This window comes from Manis javanica, chromosome 15 (genome assembly GCF_040802235.1).
Source record: "Manis javanica isolate MJ-LG chromosome 15, MJ_LKY, whole genome shotgun sequence".
In the NCBI taxonomy this organism is placed as follows: domain Eukaryota; kingdom Metazoa; phylum Chordata; class Mammalia; order Pholidota; family Manidae; genus Manis; species Manis javanica.
Window position 1 is genome coordinate 83691538 of NC_133170.1, and position 24587 is coordinate 83716124.

Here is a 24587-nt window from a genome sequence, read left to right on the forward strand (position 1 = left end):
AGCTCTTGGGACTCCAAAAGAATCTGAGAATGCCCTTCCCATCCAAGTAGATTATGATGGCTACGATGCTCAAGTGTTCAGGCTGCCAGGCCCATCCCGGGCTCAGCGCCTTGCCACCTGCAGGTTTTCTGTCAGATTCACTTTGGGTGGATATAAAAATTGCTTAGGAAAACTCCAGTAGGGACTTGTAGGAGAGCAACCTTGAAAATGTTTTAAATTGGCCAAATAGAAGCCATATCATGTAGATCATTAAAGATAATGTTTTCAGGTTCTCTGGCCCAGACATTTTGTTAGCCATGTTTGCTATGAAATGTTGTCCCGCGGATAAGGAAAATGTTCTGCTTTTTTTTTTTTTTTTTAAGCCGGGAGAAGCAATTTGCAAATTCTGGAATCTTTTCACTGGGCTGCCACTAATCTGTATAGAGGGCAAAAGACTTTACTTAATTCCTGCTTTTAAAATTTGCTCCACAGTGTTTTGATCATATAATAGTTTTTAATAAATTGTGAAGTAGTCAGAGTTACCAGTATATTCATTTCTGGGTCTTGTGTAAGAAAACCATCCTTACCCCAAGGTTAGAGATGTATATTTTACATTTTCTTCTGATACTTTCTGGTCTTGGTTTTTATGCTTTGTTCATTATATAGAAGTTTTATGAATGTGTAAAACAAAGTTGTAGCTCACCTTTTTTCCTAGTTAACCAAAAAACCATGAGTCCATCATCCAGATTTCTTAAATATGCAAGTTTATCTGAGCACAGCTGTTTGAAATAACATGCCGTCTCTTCACATGGTGGCAAATTAGCTGGTGGCCACATGATGGTCTTCTGTCCTTTTCCTTCATCCCCTCCTAATATCTATTCCTGAGAATTTTAAGGCTCAGAGTAAGTGCTGTGAACTGCAGTTTTCCCACACAGATGCTGCTTGGAGGTCAGTAGAGCTTTTCTTCTGAGTAAAAATGCTTCCATAGCCCAAGATCCTTGGTTTTCTTTCTCACAGTCTGATGGAACTGCAGTTTCAGAGGCCCCCAGGTTCCTTGAGGGCCCAGACTGTGTCCTAATCAGTGCTCTGTTCTCCGCACAGGGCTGGGCAGGTACTGGTGCCCAAATATTTACTGTTACAATAATGAACAGCCCCTGGGATCTATTTTCAGGCTCTGTTTAAGCTCTTACTTAAAACAAAATCCTTCCAGGCAGAAAGAGAACAGATCTGAAGCAAAGGGGCAGCCCTGTTGGTAATTGCTGACTCTTCCCATCTGAGTTTCTGCTTCCCCATTAGGCTTCTCTCCTTTGATCCTTCTTCCTGCTGCTTCCAGAGGCTTCCCCCTTAGGGAATTTTATGTTTTAATATGGTATACTGGTTTTTTTAACTTTTATTAAGGAAATGTTCAAACATACTTAAATGTTCAAAAATGAAAAGTTAATGTGTTGTCAGTCTTGTTTCATTACTTCCCCACATTTTAAATTTTGTTTGGGTATTCTGAAACAAATTCCAGGCATCCTATTTTTTTTTCCCAACTGTAAATACTTCAGTATATGTCTCCAGTAAGTAAGAGTTTTTTAAAAATCATTATCTCAAGTAACAAAGTAATACTAATTCTTTAATATCTTCTAATAGCCAGCCTGTATTCAGATTTCCCAGTTGTCTCAAGAATGTGTTTTAACAGTTTGTTTGTTTGAATTGGGATATAAAGAGGACACACATATTGCATTCAGTTGGAATGTCTTTTTTCTGTGACCATAGAGTGTCTTGGTTTCTTCATTTGGCTGACTGTTGCCTTATAATGTTTAACTTATCCTCTATTCTCTGAATTTCCTGTAAACTGGCAGTTATCTTAGAGGCTTGGTAAGATTTAGGTTCAATTTTTGGTACAAGAAGACTCCTCAGGTGGTGCTATATACTTCTCTTGTATCACATTGTATCATGTCTGGTTACCCCTTTTTCAGTGATAGGAGATTGATTGGTGGGATCCATGGGACCAAAGTGATCACTTTTTTACAGCTATGGTCTCAGGACTTCAGCCACATGAGACTTGTCAGTCATTTCCCCGCTTTCTCTCTTTTTATTAAGGTATCACTGATATGCAATCCTATGAAGGTTTCACAAGAAAAACAATGTGGTTACTACATTCACTCTTATTATTGAGTCCCCCCCAATACCTCATTGCAGTCACTGTCCATCAGTGTAGTAAGATGCTACAGATTCACTGTTTGCCTTCTCTGCTACAGTCTTCCCGGTGATCCCCCACACCATGTGTACTAAACATAATACCCCTCAATCTCCTTCTCCCTCCCTCCCCACCCGCCCTGCCACACCCCTCCCCTTTGGTAACCACTAGCCCCTTCTTGGAGTCTGTGAGTCTGCTGCTATTTTGTTCCTTCAGTTTTGCTTTGTTGTTATACTCCACAAATGAGGGAAATCACTTGGCACTTGTCTTTCTCCGCCTGCTTTATTTCACTGAGCATAATATTCTCCAACTCCATCTATGTTGTTGCAAATGGTAGGATTTGTTTCTTTCTTATGGCTGAATAGTATTCCATTGTGTATATGTACCACATCTTTATCCATGCATCTACTGATGGACACTCAGGTTGCTTCCATATCTTGGCTATTGTAAATAGTGCTGTGATAAACATAGGGGTGCATATATCTTTTTGAGTCTGAGAAGTTGTATTCTTTAGGTAAATTCTAAGGAGTGGGATTCCTGGGTCAAATGGTATTTCTGTTTTTAGTTTTTTGAGGAACCTCCATATTGCTTTCCACAATGGCTGAACTAGCTTACATTCCCACCAGCAGTGTAGGAGGGTTCCCCTTTCTCCACATCCTCGCCAGCATTTGTTGTTCTTGGTCTTTTTAATGCTGGCCATCCTTACTGGTGTGAGGTGATATCTCATTGTGGTTTTAATTTGCATTTCCCTGATAATTAGTGATGTGGAGCATCTTTTCATGTGCCTGTTGGCCATCTGAATTTCTTTGGAGAAGGGTCTATTCATATCCTCCACCCATTTTTTAATAGGATTATTTGCTTTTTGGATGTTGAGGCATATGAGTTCTTTATATATTTTGGATGTTAACCCCTTGTCAGATATGTCATTTACAAATATATTCTCCCATACTGTAGGATGCCTTTTTGTTCTGTTGATGGTGTCCTTTGCTATACAGAAGCTTTTTAGTTTAATGTAGTCCCATGAGTTCATTTTTGCTTTTGTTTCCCTTGCTTGCGGAGATACATTCAGAAAAAAGTTGCTCGTGTTTATATTCAGGAGATTTTTGCCTATGTTGTCTTCTGAGAATTTTATGGTTTCATGACTTACATTCAGGTCTTTGATCCATTTTGAGTTTACTTTTGTGTATGGGGTTAAACAATAATCCAGCTTCATTCTCTTGCATGCAGCCATTCAGTTTTGCCAATACCAGTTGTTGAAGAGGCTGTTATTTCCTCATTGTATGTCCATGGCTCCTTTATTGTATATTAATTGACCATATATGCTTGGGTTTATATCTGGGCTCTCTAGTCTGATCCATTGGTCTATGGGTCTGTTCTTGTGCCAGTACCAAATTATCTTGATTACTGTGGCTTTGTAGTAGAGCTTGAAGTCAGGGAGCATAATCCCCTCAGCTTTGTTCTTCCTTTTCAGGATTGCTTTGGCTATTTGGGATCTTTTGTGGTTCCATATGAATTTTAGAACTATTTGTTCCAGTTTGTTGAAGAATGCTGTTGGTATTTTGATAGGGATTGCATTGAATCTATAGATTGCTTTAGGCAGGATAGCCATTTTGACAAAATTAATTCTTCCTATCCATGAGCTTGGGATGTGTTTCCATTTATTGGTATGTTCTTTAATTTCTCTCATGAGTGTCTTGTAGTTTTCAGGGCATTTCCCCACTTTCTTACACAAAATTCTCAAGCTGCTCAGAACAAAGCATCCCCTATATTATTGCCCACTCATAGATCTCACTGGGGATTTTTCTTAATGTTTCCCAAGTATCTTGTCTGGTAATGGATTTTGGAGTTTTAATTCTCGATGGGTCAGCATTCCTTGCTTGGTGGTAACTTGGTGTCTCTTACCTGTCAGGTCTGTGCGAGAGCGGGAGAGTCACAGTCGAAAGAGCGCCAGCTCCTGTGATGTCTCATCCAGCCCCTCCCTGCCTAGCCGTGCGCTGCCCAGTGAGGAAGTGAGGAGCCAGGCTTCTGACGACAGCTCCCTGGGCAGGAGTGCCAACATCCTGATGATCCCACATCCCCACCTACACCAGTATGAAGTCAGCAGCTCCTTGGGCTATACCAGCACTCGAGGTCAGAGGACTGAAGCATGAGTGGAGCTGGGCAGAGCTGGGGCAGCTAATGGGGATCTGGGATGTGTGGCTGGGTGGGGGTTTAAGTCCCACATCTTAGTTATTTCCATGCTAGCGTAATGAGCATGAATCTCCTTAGCCGCACATGTATGTGAATTGTACTGTTCTTGCCTCTTAACATTTCTTCCCCCATCACAATAAATGTATACCTTTCCATGTGTTATTGTGAAGCTTTTCCTAGGCCTAGGGTCAAAGGTGTTTGCTTATTTCTTTGCCACTGCCATTCATGCATACTTAAAACAGCCTCTGTCTTCTCTTCCACTCTCAGATTTCTCCTTGTAGTTACCTGTTACCTGGCGTGCGCTAAGGAACACAGGTGCTCTCTCCCTGTATCTTACCTTGCCATGAAGCACCTCTATAATTAGCATATACAGGCCCCACCTGACTCTTTTTTACATTTTTATTTTGAAGTAATTATGGATTCATTGGGAAATAGCAAAAAACATATAGGGAGGTCCCATGTACCTTTCACTCATTTTTTCCATTAATGACATCTTGCATAATTATAGCACAATATCAAAACCAGGCAACTGACACTGGCACAATCCATAGAGCTTATTTGGATTTTACCAGTTTTACATGCACTCATTCGTGTGTCTGTGTGTGTATGTATGTGTGTGTGTATTTATGCCTCTTTTTACTGTGTAGATTTATGTAGCCACCTCCATGGTTAAGATGCAGAACTAGTCCATCACCGCAAGGCTCCCTTGTGCTACCCCTTTGTAGCCATACCCTCTCACTAGTCATTCTCCTTCTCTGTAATTTTGTTACTTTAAGAACGTTGTATAAATGGAAGGAAGCAAAGCCCTCCTGACTTTTGATCACTGTCTTAGGAATGTTGTGTACACACAGCTGCCTCCTGTGGCCCCAGAAGGGTTCCTGATGGGCGAGGACGGTTTTCTGTGACCCAGCACACTGAAGGGGAAGCCACTGGCTCCAAGGACCTCAGGGCTGAGGAGTAGGGCACTCTTACCCAGTAGGCATCATACACACTGTGCAAAGGCTCAGGAAAATTGTTGACTGCTGACAAAAGTTTTGGTGGGGTCTTTTTTTTTTTTTTTTGATTGCTTCAAATTGTAAAAGGGAAATCCTAAAAGAGGAAGGAGCGGATATTTAACTACATGACTATAGAATAGTTAACTATGTCACCTACGTTAATTAGGTTTAGTATTCAAAGGAATTTAGTACATTTGAACATTTCTAGGCTAGCTTTTCCTCACTTTCTGGATATTTCTAAGTTTGCATGATAATTACTCCCATTTTGCTGAAAATATTCTTAGTACAGTCTGTAGCAAAAGTTAAAATAAACTAAATGTTAAACCTTTAAAAACCCTTGTTATTCTAAAAGCCAGGTCTCTGAGGAAGTAATGTTGCTTTTATTCCAAGTAGCTCTGAAAATACTTTTCTTAATTTCAGCATCCTTTAGTGGTTTATGGAAGTTTATTAGAAAAGCCAAAAAGTAATTCACCTGGAAAGTTGTAAGCCAATGCAATCTACAAGCCCTTAGTTTCCTACCTCTCTGTTATGTTTAGGGATTCTCTACCCCACCAATGCAACATAGGAAATATTTCTCCTCTCTTATACATGTATTTTTGACTCACTTTATCCCCTAGTACTATTCCTCATCCTTTTCAAACCATATCTACTCATCTTTTTTTTTTAGTTGGGTTTTCTCCTTTTATTTCCATGATTACTAACTGGACCATACTCTTTTATTTGGTAAACCAACACATCAGTTCATTAATTTACAATGAAAGGTATAGCTTTCATGACAGTCTGAATGTTCTCTTCTTACATGTGCATCGGCTTAAGGAATTAAATAGTACCATGCACCAGGTTCTTTGGTAGGATTGGGCAGATAATGGTGGACAAGACAGTTTCCTTGATGCCCTCGAATTTGCATGTGCTAGACCATTTCTGAACACAGCGGCTGCTTAGTGAACATGGGATGCACACCAGGGTTGCTAGTTGTGGGTTTCAGCTCTTTGATCCACTCAGGTTATGTAGCGTGCCGCCTCCCTCTACATAATAGGAACCTGTCTGTCATCATTGGACTAACTGGTCCAGTCTAAGTATCATGCCATTTCTTTGCCTAGTCAAGGCAGGATGCATCCATTTCTACATTCTTTTCTCCCAAGAATTTTTTCTTAACACAGTAGCATTTGATTGCTTACTCATGTCCAGGCCACTGAGTCAATGGGAAGGCTTTCCGATCCGCCCAGTCATTCGGGGCCCCAGGCTCCTTCCATCCCGGGATGCCATGATCATCAACACTGATCTCCAGAGTTGCCACAGCAGAGGAAAAAACAATAGATACCGTGCTTGGAGAATTTGTGGTTCAGGTCTTCACCTGGAGCATGTCGCATCTACGTGTGTTCTGTTGGCTGGAACTGTTATTTGGCCCCAGTGCAAGGGGCTAGAAACTGTAGACTCATGATGTGCCTAAGAGGAAAATCAAATGGGTTTAATGAATACATTGACTATCCCTGCCAGGGTCTGCCCTTTTGGTCACAAACATCTATTTTTATTGTTCCTCCCACATACAGAATATACCAACCCATCCCCAAGGGAGGCAGTGCCAGTCCCATCATTTGGTTGTTGCCCGTTAGCTCAAAGTCCAGAGTCTCCCGGTATTATGGCGTCCTCCCTGTCAGTTTGGGTGTGACTTCACTGGGCCAGTACTTTAGAAATCAGAACTCCCCTTTTCCCCTTCTAAGGGTTTGTAGATTGCATTGCCTTACAATATTCTAGTGAATTACTTTTTGGCTTTTCCAGTAAATTCCCAAATATCACTAAAGGCTGTTGAAATCACTCCTACTATTAACACAACATTTAAGAAAACTGTTTTTAAGTATTTGAAAAGTACTTAAACAAGCCCAGTATTTTATTTCTTTATAGTGTGGTGATTTTAATCATTTCCCTCACTCCCTACCATGTATGATGTCCAAGATTCTTATTGCTGTTGGCCAATCGGTCCACCTAGTTCTGGTTTCACTATGGCTGTATGCTTTCTCTTTGTGCTTCAACTCTACCGTAACCAGCAGACGTCATGGAGAACATGATGGAGCCACCACAGCGAGACTCTAGTGCACCCGGGAGGTTCCACGTAGGCAGCGCAGAGTCCATGCTACATGTTCGAACTGGGGGATACACGCCCCAGCGGGCACTGATTAACCCCTTTGCCCCCTCACGAATGCCCATGAAGCTCACATCCAACAGAAGGCGCTGGATGCACACTTTTCCTGTGGGTAAGTTCCTGTGGGTAAGTGGCTCAGGAAAGAGCCCAGGATTTGGAACTCCTAGTCCTGGTCCTCAGCAGAAATCAGCCGTGTGGCCTTGATCAAGTGTCTCAACTTCTCTGCACCTCTGGTGCCCCACCTGTACGATGGGGATGACCACGCCCACTTTGCCTACCACAAGGGTTCTTGTGAGGAGCTCGAAGGACACACTTGGGAGTGGGCTTTGTAACTAACCAGCTGTGTAGACCTAAGGGCTTCCTTTTTTAATTCTATTTGAAATGGACACTGTACTTTGCCACCCACTTTCTTTCTTTAGACCAATGTCCCTCATTCTTGTTCCTTCCTTCCTCTCCCAGTTCTCTCTGAATACTGATAATTACTTTCTTGGTTACACAGTTATTATGTTACTTTGTTTTCTCTCCGGTCTGTGACAATTGGAAAAAAAATTTGAGGAATGAGTGAACTATTTCTGTTTTCGTTTTTAGTTTAAATAAATTGGAAAAAAAAAAGAAAGGCCAAACAAATGGGTTCCTTTTTAATAATGGGATGCCATATAGAAATTAATTAAAATGAATGACAACCATATCCAAGCCTATGTTTAAATTTACAAACTTGATGAAAGAAGCCCAACATAAAAGAGTACATTCTGTATGATTCCATTTAAATGAAGTTGAAAAACCAATCAAAATTATTACTATTTTTTTCAAATTCACTGTTTTTCTTAGCCTACCCTTTTTGGTCTGTACTCTGTCCTAAAGAAGATGGCAGTGAAGTTTTGTCATCTGTGGCTAAAACTAAATTTCAGTTTAATGAGCTTGTATAGGGCTGGGGAGGAACAGATGTGTTAAACTCCAGGGGTTTTCATGGAAGCCATCCTCTGAATGTTTAGAAACATCTAGTTATTTTCTTTTGTACCTGGTGTTAGTATTATAAGTTAAATAAGTGAGAAATAGATCTGGTTGCTTTGACTGTAATTGGGGGCCATCCCAACCCCCTTTCTGCCCCTCTTATCTCTGCCATAATCAGTCACATGTCCTGTTTCTTTCTGGTGTCTGTGTCTTTCCATGTTAGGTCCGCCAGCTCCCTCCAAGTTCTCTTATGAGAGCTTTTGGCGTTTCTTCCGTGACCTTCGCCTCTTCTCACTCCCACCAGTCACATGCACTTTACTAAAACAGTGCTCTCCCAGCTTTGCTCCCTTTGTCTGTCTCACCTCCTGCCCACCTGGCCCTCTGGTAGCTGAGGCCTCCTTGGCCAGGCTCCCTACCTTCCCAGATGGGAGTCTGCTCACTCCCATCCTCAATGGTTCTTTGCTTGCTGAAGCTCATCTTGTCTCCTGCACAGGTTTGGCTTTTTCCACGTTTGGGATTTCACATGTATAATTTCTTCTACCCAGGTGCCCTCTCCTTCATTTCCTGCTAACCTTGTTTAATACTCAGCTCTACAAATTCTTTCTCCAGGAAGCATTTTTTAGTAGAATTGACTAATTCTGATTTATCTCCTACTCAGTATCTCTTTTGCACTTATTCATCATCTGATTCTTCCAGTCACAGTTGTTACTATCTTGTATTTATGGAGTCACAGGTGTTTCCCAAGTCTGTTCCTTCTCCTTTAGCTTGTGTTAACCCTCTTGGGAAGGGCCCTGGCCTCCTGTACTCATGTATTTCTCTATGGCATCTCAGTTGTCATGAGTGAGACAGAGGCTCCTAAAATAGTCTTAGGCTGAACAGGATGACCAACGTGGGCCCCACAGGAGGCTGAGGCCTGTTTGGAAGAGGAGATGCTCTGTCTGGGAGCGAGGGTCATGTGTGATGTTCCTCTGTGGTGTGCTCTTCTTTCAATCTCTCCAACACCCATATCCCAGCAGCTGGAAAGAAGGAAAATAGCTGAGTGCACAGCACTAGCTGTCGGGTGGGAGTGATCTCAGTGGATCTTTGTCTGGGTAGGACCATCCGGAGAGGCCATCCAGATCCATCACCAGACCCGACAGAATATGGCGGAGCTGCAGGGCAGCGGGCAGAGGGACCCAACTCACTCCTCTGCAGAGCTGTTGGAGTTAGCATATCATGAAGCTGCCGGAAGGTGAGGACGTGCACAGGGCTCTGGAGGGTACCTTGAGACCACTCTCCGGCGCCCAGTACCACGTGCAGAACAGACTTGTGACAGCATGACATGTTTATTAGACTTGGAGAAGCAGTGTGAGGTCAGGTCCTTTGGTCGGTCAGCCTCATCTCTGTACTGGGCCAAGTACAAAGCAGCCTGGTGTTTTTCCCAGAAAAGGTACCTTTGCTGTCCTTTAGCATTAGCTTTAATTCAAAGCGCATTTTGTAAACCTCAAACATGAGGTTCTTCTAAGCCTCTGTTTAGGGAGAAAATGAGTGCTTAGGCAGTTGATTCATGCTGTGTGTTTTGGGCATGGGTGTTGGGCAGTCTGCCTGTGATTTTTGTCATTTTGGTCATTGAGAAATCCCACTGTTGAGAAGAAGGTAATGCTAAAAGCAATAGAAATCAAGTTCTGTGAATATAGAAAGAACTCATTTTGAACCAGAGTTCTGAATGTGTGTTACAAAGCATTCAAAGAGAGTCAATGTAGGAGGAAAGTCCTTGAAACCTTGCCAAACATGAGCCTGGGTTATACCTGGACCCATCATTCCTGTGATGATTTAGGAAATGCTTTGCAAAAGCAGTCTGGCTCCTTTTCCAGTCACCTTGATATCCTATGCGATGGATGAGGGATACGGACAGGGCACAACCCTCTTGATCAGGTTAACTCGGTACCTCTAGCACACACACCCTCCTGTTGCAGTTAGCAGGAGGAGGCTTAGAACAGAAGGGCAGCTAGTCTAGTGTGGCAATGGGAAAGCAATTTTGGGGTGTCAGGGTAGGAGGAGCAAGCTACAGGGGGCCGGGCTGGCACACACACCAAGCAGCACAGCCTGGTGTCTATGATATGATTCCCAGTGGTCGCCAGCCCATGTGGCCAGATATTTAGGCCTGCTTCGAGGAAAGCCCCTCAGGATACAGAGTGAGCAGGATAAAAGGTGATGATCTGCATTAAGCAGGTGGCTGGGCTCTGTTCTCTGCAGGCACAGCACTTCCTGCCAGCCTGGTGATGGCATGTCCTTCTTGAGCTTCAGTGGAACAGAGGAGCTTTCTGCCAGCCTGCTTAGCAACAGTGGTGCAGGTAACCGATCCGAGAGGTAACAGGGTTGGGGTGCTCAGAGGAGGCTCACATCTAGAAATGACACAGGACCAGAAAAGAAGGGCCATGTCTATTTTGGGATCATTTCAGCCACAATTTTGGGTGACCTGTTTAGAAGCAGTGCTCTATAATGCATGGAATTATAAATGGGCTGCACATTACATTTTTAGCTCAGGACACGTTGATCAAGCCACATTTGTCCCTGGTCTGTCAGTGAGTCGTGATCGAGGGCTACTCATGAGCTTGATGTTGAGGGCAACACTAGGGACTGCAGGAGTGGCCTCCGCTGTGGGAGAGGTTTCAGCTGTGTGAGTAGGGGGCAGCCCCAGCCCCATAAAAACAATCAGGAGAGACCCAGAGGGGAGCAGTGTGGTTCCAGCTATGACATCAGAGAAGAGAAGGGTGGTGTAGTTGCTTAGAGAAGTGGTTATGTACCCCAATCTTGACGGGGTAGAATTTGGGTAGGTGGAGAGTTAGAAGGTCAGGATTCTATGGGGATGTGAAAAGAGGGGGAGTATTAACTTACATTAATGCAGTTTTTATGCTTTCTGGAAGTGCTCATATAGCTGTTGTCTCATCCAGTCATCCCAGTAGGGTGTATGTTATTTTACACCTGGGGCACCTTAATGCCCCAAAATGCAGAGATATTAAACTATTCTATCAAGCTAGGAGCAGGTAGATTCAGGCTGCTGTTCCTCGCTCCAGCAGCACTATGCCGACCACCTCTGCGGGTGTAGGGGAACGTGAGTTTGGATGAGCAGGGGCGGATTTTGGAAAGTCTCAAGGGACAGGTATTGTGCCAAATGAGTGTGAAAACATTAAAACTGAAAAAGAAAAATAGGGCTGCTACTTTGTGTCTTCATTTTCTAAAGCTAAAGTACATTTCTCAATCTTAGCTTACGGAAGGTATAGTAAAAGTGAAGTTGTGTGTAATTGGTTAGTGACGCTTTCTTTCATTTGGTGGTAGCTTCCTCCAACTATTTCTAGAGACCTGTGGTTAAGTCTTGGAAACTGGTTGGCAGAAAGAAAATGTTTAAAGGATTATAATTGATTAATTAATTCCTTCCATCTTTTGAAAACAAAGTTTGGAGACCAGTAAGGTACTTTCTTCTGTCCCTGTGCTCAGGTTGCTGAAAATGTTACTTAGCTGCCAGACTCTTTTTTTTTTTTTAGTTAAACTATCATTGATATACAATCTTATGATGATTTCACATAAGCAATAGTGTGGTTTCAACATTCACCCGTATTATCAAGTCCTCACCCCCTCTATTGCTGTCACTGTCTGTTAGCATAGGAAGATGTTATAGAGTCATTAATTGTCTTCTCTGTGATATACTGTCCTTCCTGTGACCTACCTATATTATGATTGTGAATTATTATGCCCCTTAATCTCCTTCTCCCTCCGCACCCACCCTGTTCAACCTCTCCCTTTTGGTAACACTAGACTCTTCTTGGAGTCTGTGAGTCTGCTGCTATTTGTTCCCTCAGTTTTGCTTTGTTTTTATACTCCAAAAATGAATGAAGTCATTTGGTACTTGACTTTCTCCACCTGGCTTATTTCACTGAGCATAATACCCTCTAGCTCCACCCATGTTGTTGTAAATGGTAGGATTTTTTTTCTTCTTATGGCTGAATAATATCCCATTGTGCATATGTACCACATCTTCTTTATCCATTCACCTGTTGATGGACACCTAGGTTGCTTCCATATCTTGGCTATTGCAAATAGTGCAGTGATAAACATAGGGGTGCATATGTGTTTTTGAATCAGGGATCTTGTTTTCTTTGGGTAATTCCTAGGAGTAGAATTCCTGGGTCAAACAGTATCTCTATTTTTACTTTTTTAGGGACCTCCATATTGCTTTCCACAATGGTTAAAACAATTTACATTCCTACCAACAGTGTAGGAGGGTTCCTCTTTCTCTGCATCCTCACCAGCATTTGTTTTTTGTCTTTTGGATGTCGGCCATCTGCCAGACAGCTTTAAAGTACCTTCAGAATATTATAAAGATAATATTTTGCTAAACCAAGGAGCCATTTTATAGGAACCCAGAGCTTGAGCTTCCCAGGCTGTTTGGGGTAGAGTAGTACGGAGGAGGGCTGCTCTGGACTCACTGGACTACACCTGAGCTAGTTGCACTGGTGACCTGAAATGGGAATTACGTGTTCAGATGGTAACACCACCAGGATTTACCTGGGGTGGTCCTGGAGTGGTCCCAGGCCTGGGGTGGTTCAGGTAGACCAGATGTCTCCTCAGAAGATGAGTCTTTTGGGAATTTCCACATTTTCTCTGGGGAAAAAAGGAGGTTTCAAAGAATCCTTATTTGGGGAATGGTTGTTGAGGATCATCAAATGACACTGTCATGGAGTCCTCTGAGCTAAAAGTTCCCTCGCACACAAACTGGAAAAACATCTGCTACAATCTGGATCTCTGGCTCAGTCATTTCCATCCTGGTCTCTTGAGGCATAGATCTGCCCACCTGATGGACTCTGTACTCGATAACCTGAAGGACCTCATCTGTAATGTGCTGACATCTGAACACATGCCTTGCTGTTCCTAAACAGACCCTTACCCTTCTGTTCCCTCTTTCTTTTGACTCTGGCCCCTCATTTCCATTCTCACTGCCATTGTTTTGGTTTAGTCCCCCGTCATTTCTGGCCAGGATTATTACAGTAGCCCTTTAAGTGATTTTCCTGCCCTGTTGCTGTCTCCTCTGATACATCTTCCATACTGTTATCAGTGAGATAATTTCCAAATGCAAAGCTGATCAGCATATGTGAAACTCTTCAGTGGTTCACGGCTTGTAATGCTGGTCATCACCTGTCTCCCACCTGCCTTTGGATCTTCATCTGCCTCCATCTCCACATGTCACTGTGAGTGGAAAGCGTGCACACTCTAGACTTTCAGGATGTTGAGTCCTGACTCCACCACTAATGAGTGGTGAGGCCTTCCAGCCAGTTTCTTAACCTCTGTGTATTTCAGTTTCTTCATCTGTGAGAAGGGTTATATGTGCATGTTAAATGTGACAATCCATGTAAAGTGCTGAGAACAGTGCCTTGCACTAATGGTGAATGCTCAACAAATGGAACTGTTATCATTTTTATTATTAAATGAGTATATTTTATATTCCAGCCATTGCTTGTGCCTCCTGAGGTCTTTGTCCCCATACTCCTTTGGACAAGTCACTCTCCCTGGACTAGTCCCTTTACAGAATATGCCTTTCCCCATCTTCAAACCCTGATTCTGCCTGGCAAACATCAATTTAGTCTCTTTGATTCAGCTCCAACAACATCTCTTCCTTGAAGCCTTCCCTGGTAGTCCTCTCTCCCTACACCCTCCCAGGAGATGTTAGGCATGTTTCCACAGAGTTCCATATGCATAACCTGAGTATACTGCTTGGCACATTGTGATCCCACTGTTTGTTTCCATGTCTGTCTCCACTAGACTGAAAGAGCTTATCTTTATTCATCTTCTCACCACAGTGTTTAGCAAGTTTATTGACAAGTGAATTTATGCTTTCAAGACTAAGCTGCCATATGTGAGAAGCATTTGAACAACCCACCAAATTATTCTAAATGGTATGTGAGTGTTCAGTCACATAAATTTTGTCCTAGAACGTTTAGCTTCTTAGAGAAGTTGTGGGTTCCTTGGATTCTTTTTCTATTCAGGATTATATAGTTATATAGGATCATCCTTTCCCTGACCCAGGGCCCTAATGGCCAGTAGCTTGTGTTTTCAAAGAGGCCAGGGGTCATCAGGAATGGTCTTTAACATTTGGCTCACATGGGAATTGAACTCCCATCTTTGATCTTGTGCTTCCTAATCAGTTGTGTTAGCCAGCTACCAAAAGAAATCAGTCATTCTAATTTTATTGCCATGTACAATAACCAATTAATATCAGAACTATCTTTAGGATATATCCAGAATTTTACCATCTGTCATCACCTCCACCAGTCCTAGCCTGGTCCAAGACACGTCATCTCTCGCCTGAATCACTGCAGCAGCCTGCTAACTCATCTCTCAGCCTCCTCCCTTGCATTTCCCTTGAATTTATTTTCAGCAGAACAATTCAGAGTGACCCTTCGAAAACAGAAGTCAGATCATGAAATTTCTTTGCACAATCACAAAACCCCTCTGAAAGCTTCCCAATGCACTTGGAGTAAAAGCCAAAGTCGTCACAGTAGCCAACAGAGCCCCTGCATCATATGGTCGTCCCTGTTGCTCTCAGACCTTGTCTCCTGCTTTCCCCTCATACTTCGTTCTCATGGCTCTGCAGATGTATCAGGCGTACTCAGAATCGCAGGTCCTTCTCTTGTTCTCCTCTCTGCTGGGTTCTTAGATTCATGGCTAAGGTCTCTGTGTCTGAGTTTGCCCAGGATCATCCTGGTTTATTTTGCTGTCCTAAATGATGATTAATAGTGTCCCCTTTCACTCTCAAAGGTGTCCTGGATTGGATGGTAAATTATAAGGCCACCCTACCCTCAGCTTGTTCTCTTTCTTTCTTCAGGTCTTACCTGCATTGCCACTCTCCACCCTGGCACTCCTCACCCATCTTCTCTGCCTAATATTTCTCTATAATGCTGCCTGACATACTAGAACTTCTCATTTGTATTTGTTATTGTGAGGCCATGAGGGCAAGCATTTTTGTTTTGTTCGTGGCTCTGTGTCTAGAGCTTAAGACAGTTCCTGACACATATCAGGTCGCTGAATGAATCCAGAAACCTTCTGAGGTCATCTTTCTCCCTGCTGAAGAATGCTTTTCTTCTAACCTTGTTGAACAATTAACTGGATTCCATTTCTCAAAGACTTGGGCAGTCTTTTTCTGCCTTGCTTGGCTTTGAAGTGACTTTTCTTTCAAGCCATCCTCAATCTTCTTGGAATATGGTTTGCTTTCTTCAAACTCACTAGACTCTAACCCACTCCAGAAATGTTTATTGAGCTCTAGGCACTGTGCTAAGGCCTAAGACAAAACAAGATACTGGTTCTGCTCTCCTCAAGGAGTTCTGGCTTGTCATTCACTTGGGATTCTATGTGAAGCACTTCCGTGCGGGGTGCCAGTTGTGAAAGGCAAGCCAGCCCATGGGGAGCTGGACGAAGTGGTTCCAGTGATGCTGGGTGGTTTGGACACGTGACGTCTGCTGCATTGTGTGATCGAGGAGCAAGTGTACAGTGATGAGACTGTCTGGAGCGAAGTCCCAGTCCTGCTGCTCATGAGCTGTGGAGGTTAGCCTTCGGCCTTTGAGCCTCAGATTCTTCATCTGAGCGGTGGGCATAAAGATCTTCGCCAGCCTGCCTGCTTCACCGAGTTGTTACAAGGATCAAAAGTAGGTCAGGTTCTCTAAGTTGTCACACTGGGTCTTTGTTTTGGGACAAGGAGTGTGTGTGTGTGTCTAAACAAACAAACAAGTTAACATTTCATTATTTGAAAAATAGAACAAACAGGAAAACCTCATCTGTGACCCGCTCACCTCCTGGGCTTGATGATTTGCACCATCTTCAGGCATTCAAGCATGACTTAGATTTTCTCCTGCATTTGGACATGATTCACATGGGAGTCACGATTCACAGGAGTGGTGTCTCTGTGGGTTTCTCTTCTGGTCCCGTAGAATTTTATTTTGAGCGTTGTTGGCTGAGGGCTTGTACTGTACTGTTCACTTGTTTTTCTCCGTGCTGCCCAGCTGGGACCAGGTGGTTGATGGAATTGGGCAGGTAGTTTTTATCTCTCTGTTCTTTCACTGGGCACCAGTTTATGGGGCATTAATCAGTGTCATTTCCTTTATTGGGGATAAGTGCTCTAGACCATTTTGAAAAAGAAAGTAAGTGGATGCCATGTTTTCTGTCTCTTTAGGATTGGGACTCAGAATCTGCAACTTAGTGTTTGTGTTGAGTATTAGGTACATGGGGCAGATTTGGCCCTAGAACTACAGTAAAAAGTAAATCATAGCATACTGAGGCTAGAAGAATGGAACTCAGAGTCATTCGTCCAGTCCAGGTTGGATTTTTTTAATGGGTAAGTGCCATGTCTGTAGCCCAGAGAGGAGAAATGGCTTGCCTCAGGCACAGGCTTTTAGTAGATCACCCAGGACCAGCTTAAAGGCCCCATGCTGATTACCCCTTTTTGGCCTGTAGTTAATAACCAGAGAACATGTCTAGACTTCTTGACTGTGAACAGATGTCAGAAAATAAATCTTGAGATGATGATTCTCAGCTTTGGCTCCCCGAGTTGTGAGTCTGGCTTTGAACTTTGACAGTGAGGTTTCATTTCAAATTTTGGGTTCGTGCAGTGCTGACTGTCTTGCCAATGGATTTCAACCCTGGGCAAGTTCGCTATGGATTCAATGTGACCAAAGAAATTGACAGCAAAACGTTTTCGGGGTGAAAGGGTTATACCCAACTTTATTTCCAGGTGACAGCATCCTCTGGGCCCCTCTGTCCTCACAGCCGTCCCACACAGCTGTCCTCCAGGCCTCTCTGCACAGTCATCCTGCACAGCCGTTGTCTGGGCCTCTGTCCTCAGCACTGCCACCACTCCAGCCTCTGCTCTGCTCTCCTGCAGCCTTGCAGCACTGCTACTGTGTTGCGCCCAGAGCACTGGGTGGAGCTCTTTATATAGAGTCAACAGCCATGTATTTCCCACAGGTGTGCAGTGAGCCAGTCAACCAGGGCCAGGTGAGAATCCTGGCCACAGGACCTCTCATTTTATCCACACTGACCCACCACAAGTTCTCACCTCCATCATCTCAGGTGGTTGGAGTTCTTTGTATGGCAACAGCAAGTCCATTTGACTGAAAATAAAGCCCCAAAGGCAGAGCCACTGGGAGAGGCAGTTTGTTGGGCTTGAACTGCAAGGAAACTGTAAGTAGCTCTTGAGGATAAAGTAAAGGTTCCTGTGGCCAGGATTCTCACCTGGCCCTGGTTAGCTAGCTCACTACACATGTGTGGGCAATACATCATTATTGACTTTATATAAAGAGTTCTCCTAAGTGCTCTGGGCTACACGGTGGCACGGTGGCACGGCTGCAAGGCTGCAGGAGAGCAGAAACGAGACTGGAATGGTGGCAGCACCAAGGACAGAGACTGAGACAGCTACGGGGGCAGAGGGGCCCAGAGGCAGAGACCGGCTTGCTGCACGCAGACTCGCTCCGAATGGACGGGATTCTAGTGCTTGACCTGCCACTGGGGGAATAAAGTTGGGTATAAACCCTTTCACCCCAAGAATGTTCCATTGTAATTTTTTGGTCTCATTATTGAATCCATAGTGAATTTGCCCGGAGCTGAAACCCATTAGGAAGACAGCTCTGTAGAATCCCTTAAAATATTTATTTATTTATAGATTTTTTCCATTGCCATTTCTTTAAAATAAAATGTGTGTGATGCATAAAAGGCTGGTAGCTTTCAATGTATTTGTGCCTTTTAGAGATGGCACAAGTCTACTTGGACCCAGGAGCCAAAGCTGCACTGAGAATCGTTTTTTTTATTGGTTGCCTCTTTGACCTCAAACAATTGCTCGTGCAATTGCAAGTTGAATTGTTTATTAGTATAAGAATTTCGGTTTTTACAAATCAAGTCTGGATTGGGTTTTCTTAAAAAAAAAAATGCTTTAATAATCAAACTTAGCATCCAAACCTGTGAGGAAATGCATTTAATAATTATATTGATCTGAATGCTTTGAAAATGCCAGTTCTGTAATTGCTGTGATGTAATGCACCTAAGAATTCTCCTGTTGGTCTGAATGCTTTGAAAATGCCAGTTTTGTAATTGCCTTCATTATGGTTCTCAGTCTTAACAAGAAAATCCATCTCTTTGTTTCTTTGTAGGCATGCTTTGTGTTTGCATGAAAATGGATATTGTTGTCCAACATAGCTTTTTCAGAAAATTTGTCTCCAAATGGCTTTTGGCTGTTGACAAGGAACTGATAACATTCTTAGTAGCTGAAAACATGCCCAGATGGATAGTCAGGAAACAGCATTTGTAGAGTTAAGCAGAAAGAGTCTAAATTCAGAGTTCATCTACTTACTGTGTGATCTTCAGTAAGTTACTTAACTGCTCTGAGCCTCAGTTTCTGTATCTGGGAAAAAATATACCCACCTCATTTCTGCCTCGTAGTGGGGAGTTTGAATAAAACGAAACACAGTATTTGTCTGACTTAATAAATTGTATCTTATTATGATGACTAATAATTAAAAATCTACTGAAGGCAGTACCCGGGGGAAAAAAAAGGTCCTAAAATTGTTTTGGCTAAGTGACATGTTTTCAATTTTTAAAAAATGTGTTAATTCAAAATTTTGGTAGTAAAATTCACTCTTTTGATTGTATAGTTCAATGAGCTTTGACAAATGCAGTCATATCACCACCAACAAACATGTTAAGATGCAGAACATTTCCATTACCTCTCACATTCCCTTGTGCTGCCCCTTTGTACTCGATTCTTCCTGTATCCCCTGGCAACTATTGTTCCTCGTCCCTCTTGTTTTGTGTTTCCTAGTGTGTCGAGCACATGGAATCATACAGTGTGTAGCCTTCTGAGTCTGGCTTCTTTCACTCAGCATAATGCATCTGAGATTCATCCAGGTTGTCATGTGCATCAGTAATAATGGTTGTTACTTTTTATTACCAAGTGGTGGTCCACTGTGTGATGCACTACTTTGTTGATGCCTTCACTCGTTGAAAAACATTTGGGTTGTTTCCAGGTTTTGGTAACTATGAATAAAGCCACTATGAACATGTACATAACAGGTTTCTGTGTGAACATTAGTTTTTATTTCTCTTGAGCAAATTCCCAGGTGTGGGATTGCTGAGTCAAATGGTAAATGTATGTTTAACTTTTAAAGAAACTGCAAAACCAGTCTCCAAAGTGGTGTACCATTTTGCATTCCTACCGTTAATGGATAAGGGTTTCTATTACTCTGAATCCTTGTCTATAGTGGGTGTGACTTGTCATTTTAGCCATTCAAGAAGTATGTATCTCATTGTGCTTTTAATTTACCATTTCCCTGGTGACTAATGATGTTGAGCATCTTTTCATGTGCTGTATTTGCCTTCTGTTTATGTTATTTGGTGACGTGTCTGTTCAAGTCTCTTGCCCGTTTTCTCATCAGGTTGTTTTCTTGTTCTTGGGTCTGAGAGTTCTTTCTGTATTCTGGATACAAGTCCTTTGCCAGATATGTGATTTACAAGTGCTTCCTTCCAAGTTGTAGCTTGTCTTTTCAAATATTTTACAAGGGTTATATAAATATTCTTGTTATAAAAGATTCGGGTGACACAAAAGAATTCAGAGGAAAAAAACACGAGTTATCGCTTACCTCTTACCACCTCCTCTAGCTTTCTTCTCAGAGATAGCCACTGTTGACAGTTTAGTGAGGATCTTTCCAATTCTTTTTATGGTATCATAATTTCCTAGTAAATATATATGTTTTGATAGGAACATTTAAATGTTGATACATGTAGTTTAAAATTAGTTCTATTACTTTTCAGTCATTAATTGCATATCAAAAACTCTGTTTTTCCTTTCAGCTCATTGTGCGTAAAAATCACTGTTTTTCTTTCCAAGTAGTGAGTTTTAATCATTGAGTTCGAGTTATGTCATATTCCGGGAAGCCATGACTGGGGAAGAAAATTCCAGATGATAAGAATGACTGTTGAATGGACTAACTTTAAATAGGTCATTTTATATTTGCTAAAGATTTCTCTAATTATTTGAAATGATTTTTGACATATGTCTTTCATAAAATAAGTGGTAGTTTGCTTTTTTGCTTGTGTGTGTGCACGTGCACGTTTGTGTGCTAAGGGTCTCATTGGACAAAGAATGGTATTGATAATTTAGAGCAAAGTTCTGGCTTATTTCCAAATTTGAGATTGCTAATTTTTCTTTGACTCTCTTGTGCTGTTCAAAATATTCAACACAGAATTTGCACTTGATTCACATTTTTATCTTTATCTACAATTTTTGGGCTTTTTCAACCATAACTGGCCAGAACTTTTTTGCAGAATGAACCTCATGAAAACAACCTGTTTTCGTTTTTCCATAGGTATGAATCCTAGGACCCAGAATAAGGATTCTGTAGAGGACAGTGTTTCTGCGTCTCCAGACCCAAGTAAGAGGAGCAGCTGACTGGGGTGGGGTGGGAGATGGTCTGAGCATGAGGAAGCAAGGGGGGCCCTGTGGGAAGAGAATGGTCTGGAAGCCAGCACACCTGTGGAGTTCTGCAGCCAGTGTGGTGAGAGAAGACTCTTCTGCCTCTCCGATGGAAAGTGAGAGGCCAGTGGCCCAGTGACCTGTCCTGGGATGTGGTTCAGGGGCATATGGGAAGGATAATGGAATTCCCATGAGGCCCTCCTGCCAGTCCAGAGTCCCTTAGCTCTTAAATGCTTTGTGATGGCTTGGGGGTGGGGTGGGGTGGGAGGGGAGCTGGAAAGAAAGAATAAGGGGGACTGGAACTTTTTTTATACCTGTAGTTGAAATTGTTTGACTGGGTTATATTTGTTTTGATCATCCTCGTCTATTGAAATTGCTGCAATACAATAAGAGTATATCTAAATGTCGACAATAGCAAAATACCAGAAAATCCATCTTAACCCTGATTGGCTTTATTTTACTTGCTATGACCAGTGAGTATACATAGTCTTTTTGTCCCCACTTTTGATTAGCTTAATCCTTTCACTGTTTCTTTAAGTCCCTCATGTTAGTCATTTTTAATGTCAATATCAAACACATTTCTATATCCTGGTTTGAATAATAATTTCTTATTGGTAGCCATTGGGGTGGTTTCTAGTTTTTTAGCAGTAGCATATAATGCAGACACAATTCATGGTGCAGTGGGTGTATGTTTTCTTTCAGTTCACATCTTTGGAATATATTACTTGAAGTATGGTTGGCAGATTGACTATTTTCTAGAAAGCTGTCAGCAATGAATAGATAAGGCTATTCTCCTCTACAGCCCAGTGCTAAATTTTGTAATCTGTCATTAATTTAATGGCTGTGATGTTGGACCTCTTTAGAAGCCTTCTTTGTAGGACCTGAAGATACTGAAATTAGAAATGAGGCCACACACTTTTCTCAGGGAAAGAACATCATTAAATTAAGAATAAAGAGCCTTTCTCACCATGGGATTTTGGGGCCAGGCATTTGAATTCCCTCTTGGTGTGTGCCCAGCAGAAAACATTTCTAAAAGAGTCAGGAAGTGGATGAGAACAACCTAAGAGGGCTTGAAGTGTTCTGTCTTCTGCTTCTGGCTTTCCACTGTGTTTTTGGACAGGTGTCTAGCCAGGAAGTAGAAACAAGCTCACCCCTTCATCTGCCATATAGGGAAGTTGGGGTGATTAATTAGGCTACTTTAGGCTATGTTTTAAATTCTTGAAGTGTTAATGAGTTAACAAGACCTATGTATAGTCAAATTCATAGAATGAGGGAGTGACTTGGTGGTTGCCAGGGGTTGGGGGAGGTGGAAATGCAGCATTGCTATTTATTGGGCATAAAGTTTCAGTTATGCAAGATGAATACATTCTAGAGATCTGCTATATAACACTGTGCCTGAGTTAACAATATTGTATTGTATACTTGAAAATCTGTTAAGAAGGTAGATCTCACGTTAATTGTTCTTAACAAAACAAAATAAGATTCAAACAAACAAAACAGCCCCCAAGACCATGGAGTTAGGCCTGTTGCAGGTCAGCAGATCATCTTTCCCAAGGCAGTGGGCCTGCCTAGAGCATGTTTCCCCCTGTGATGAACATAAGTCCTCTCCTTGTCCTTTAACTATGGACTTAGGGAGACACTATTGTACTGGGTAGTGTGTATCTATCACTATATGGTAGGAAGATCCCTAAGCCAAGAGGTTTCTGGTCCTGTAACTTCTGGGAGGTTTGGCTTGGCCAGGTGTTTAAACACCTGCTCTGAGGCGCTGTGTGGGGGCTGATGAGATAATGGGTGTCACTCGTAAGCAGCAGAGCCCTGTGTTAAAATTTCGCTCAGGATTCAGAGGCAAAGGTGTGGAGTGTTTCTGCTTCATATTGCTCCCTTGAATAGAGATTTGAAAAATAATCTTCACTTAAACTTAAAGGAACAGTTGCCCTGTTACTTGAACTCAGTGATTCTCAACTGGTAATGATATTGCTCCCCAGAGGGACATGTGTCGATGTCCGCAGACATTTTTGGTTTTCACAACCAGAAGACTCTACTGGCATCTAGTGAATAGTGGCAGGGATGCTGTTCTCCATCGTCCAATGCCCAGGGCAGCCCCCTGCCACAGAGTGGGCCACCTGGTCCAAAACGTCAGTAGTGCCAAGAAGAAAAGACCTTGCTGTAACCGAAGAGCAGGCAATTCTGGACAGACCCATGTAGTCGGGCCCACTCTGCAGATTGCAGCTTTCATTTTTAGTTGTTAAACTCTCAAAGTTCTGGCCTCCTGACTTTCTCAGACATCCTCCCTTAATTTCTCCTCCTACCCTTTTGGATCTGTGACTTATTTTCCCAATTCTGAAAGTATTCCTGAATTCTGCTGCTGTGTACCGTTCACTCCAAACCCCAGCTGAGCTCTTCTCCTTTCCCCACCCAGGCACTGCCGTCCTCTGGAGAGGCTCTGGCTTGAGCCTCTCCTCTGCTCTTGGAATGTTGGTTTGCTTTGACATGTAACTGCCTGCCCTGCCCTGCCGTAACCTCACTGGCACTGTGTCTATATCTGGTGATCAGCAGAAAATGAAAAGTATCAGCTGTGAATCCCATTTGCATGATGGGATTGGATAAGCATGTGCCCTGCGTTGTCTAACAAACTCTGTTTCTCTCTTTCTCTTTCTCCCCCACCAACCCCCTTTCCTTTTCTGCCTACCTTTCCTGGCAATTTTATCACTTTTCACTGTGAACTCCCCTGCCTCCCCTCCCTCTCCTGCTGTCCCACACTGGCTGTGGTGACCACACGTACCTTTTTCCCCTGTTACACGATGCAGTTCTGACACCGTCTGCTCCCCCTGTAGTGCCAGGCTTCTGTTGCACAGTGGGAGTGGACTGGAAGTCTCTCACTACTCCGGCGTGCCTCCCCCTCACCACCGACTACTTCCCCGACCGCCAGGGCCTGCAGAACGACTTCAAGGAGGGCTGTTATGATCTCCTCCCAGAAGCGGACATTGACAGGTTGGTGTCAGAGGGAAGGTCTGCAGGGGGTCTGGGTACATCCGGGTGTGCATCTGAAAAACTGAATTTTCAAACTCTTGTCCTCCTGTTAATATTTAAGAGACTTTATGATGCAAGAATGGTTCGTTTTTCTTTAGAGTTCTATTGACATGCCTCCCTTAACCCTTTTCCTCACTGATCCTCTCGTATTTTCTGTTGCAGTTCTAGGTGTGCAAAATCTGATATTTTCTAAGATTACCCATTGAGACATCAATTTATCCACCTTCTTTTTGTACCTCTCTGAACTGATCATTTCTCCTAATCTGGTTTACAGATTCTTAATTTTATGAACCACCACAGAGTCCTTATGAGGGCTAGCTTGTGGGGTTGAAGCAAAGAAGAGGATGGGACTTAGACTCAGTGTCACTCCGCCCGAAGCCCATCCACGTGAACAATTGTCTGTTTTCTCAGGAGGGACGAGGAGGGTGTACAGATGACGGCCCAGCAGGTGTTTGAAGAGTTCATTTGCCAGCGTCTCATGCAGGGCTACCAGATCATAGTGCAGCCTAAGGCACCGACAGCCAGCCCTGCTGCCCCACCGCCACTGAGCAGCAGCCCTCTCTATAGCCGAGGTGAGTTTTGCTCCCCTTGGACTTAGGTTTTTTCCTCTCTGCTAAATTTGTACCAGCG

The 24587-nt window shown here is 42.9% G+C and overlaps 1 protein-coding gene across 23 annotated transcripts in view; it reads left to right on the forward strand.

Annotated features, from left to right (window-relative positions):
- DEPDC5 (DEP domain containing 5, GATOR1 subcomplex subunit) overlaps nucleotides 1-24587 on the forward strand; it is a 111519-nt gene that overhangs the window by 39878 nt on the left and 47054 nt on the right. For 8 of the 23 annotated variants that reach the window (XM_073223194.1, XM_073223192.1, XM_073223190.1 and 5 more), the window contains 8 exons: nucleotides 3-123; nucleotides 4074-4294; nucleotides 7395-7601; nucleotides 9536-9671; nucleotides 10676-10773; nucleotides 20821-20886; nucleotides 23735-23918; nucleotides 24369-24529. In XM_073223194.1, coding sequence (XP_073079295.1) covers nucleotides 3-123; nucleotides 4074-4294; nucleotides 7395-7601; nucleotides 9536-9671; nucleotides 10676-10773; nucleotides 20821-20886; nucleotides 23735-23918; nucleotides 24369-24529 — 1194 coding nt within the window. Of the gene's footprint in view, nucleotides 1-2; nucleotides 124-4073; nucleotides 4295-7394; nucleotides 7602-9535; nucleotides 9672-10675; nucleotides 10774-20820; nucleotides 20887-23734; nucleotides 23919-24368; nucleotides 24530-24587 lie in introns of those variants that run through there. The other 15 variants (XM_073223176.1, XM_073223181.1, XM_073223178.1 and 12 more) reach the window with 11 other exon arrangements.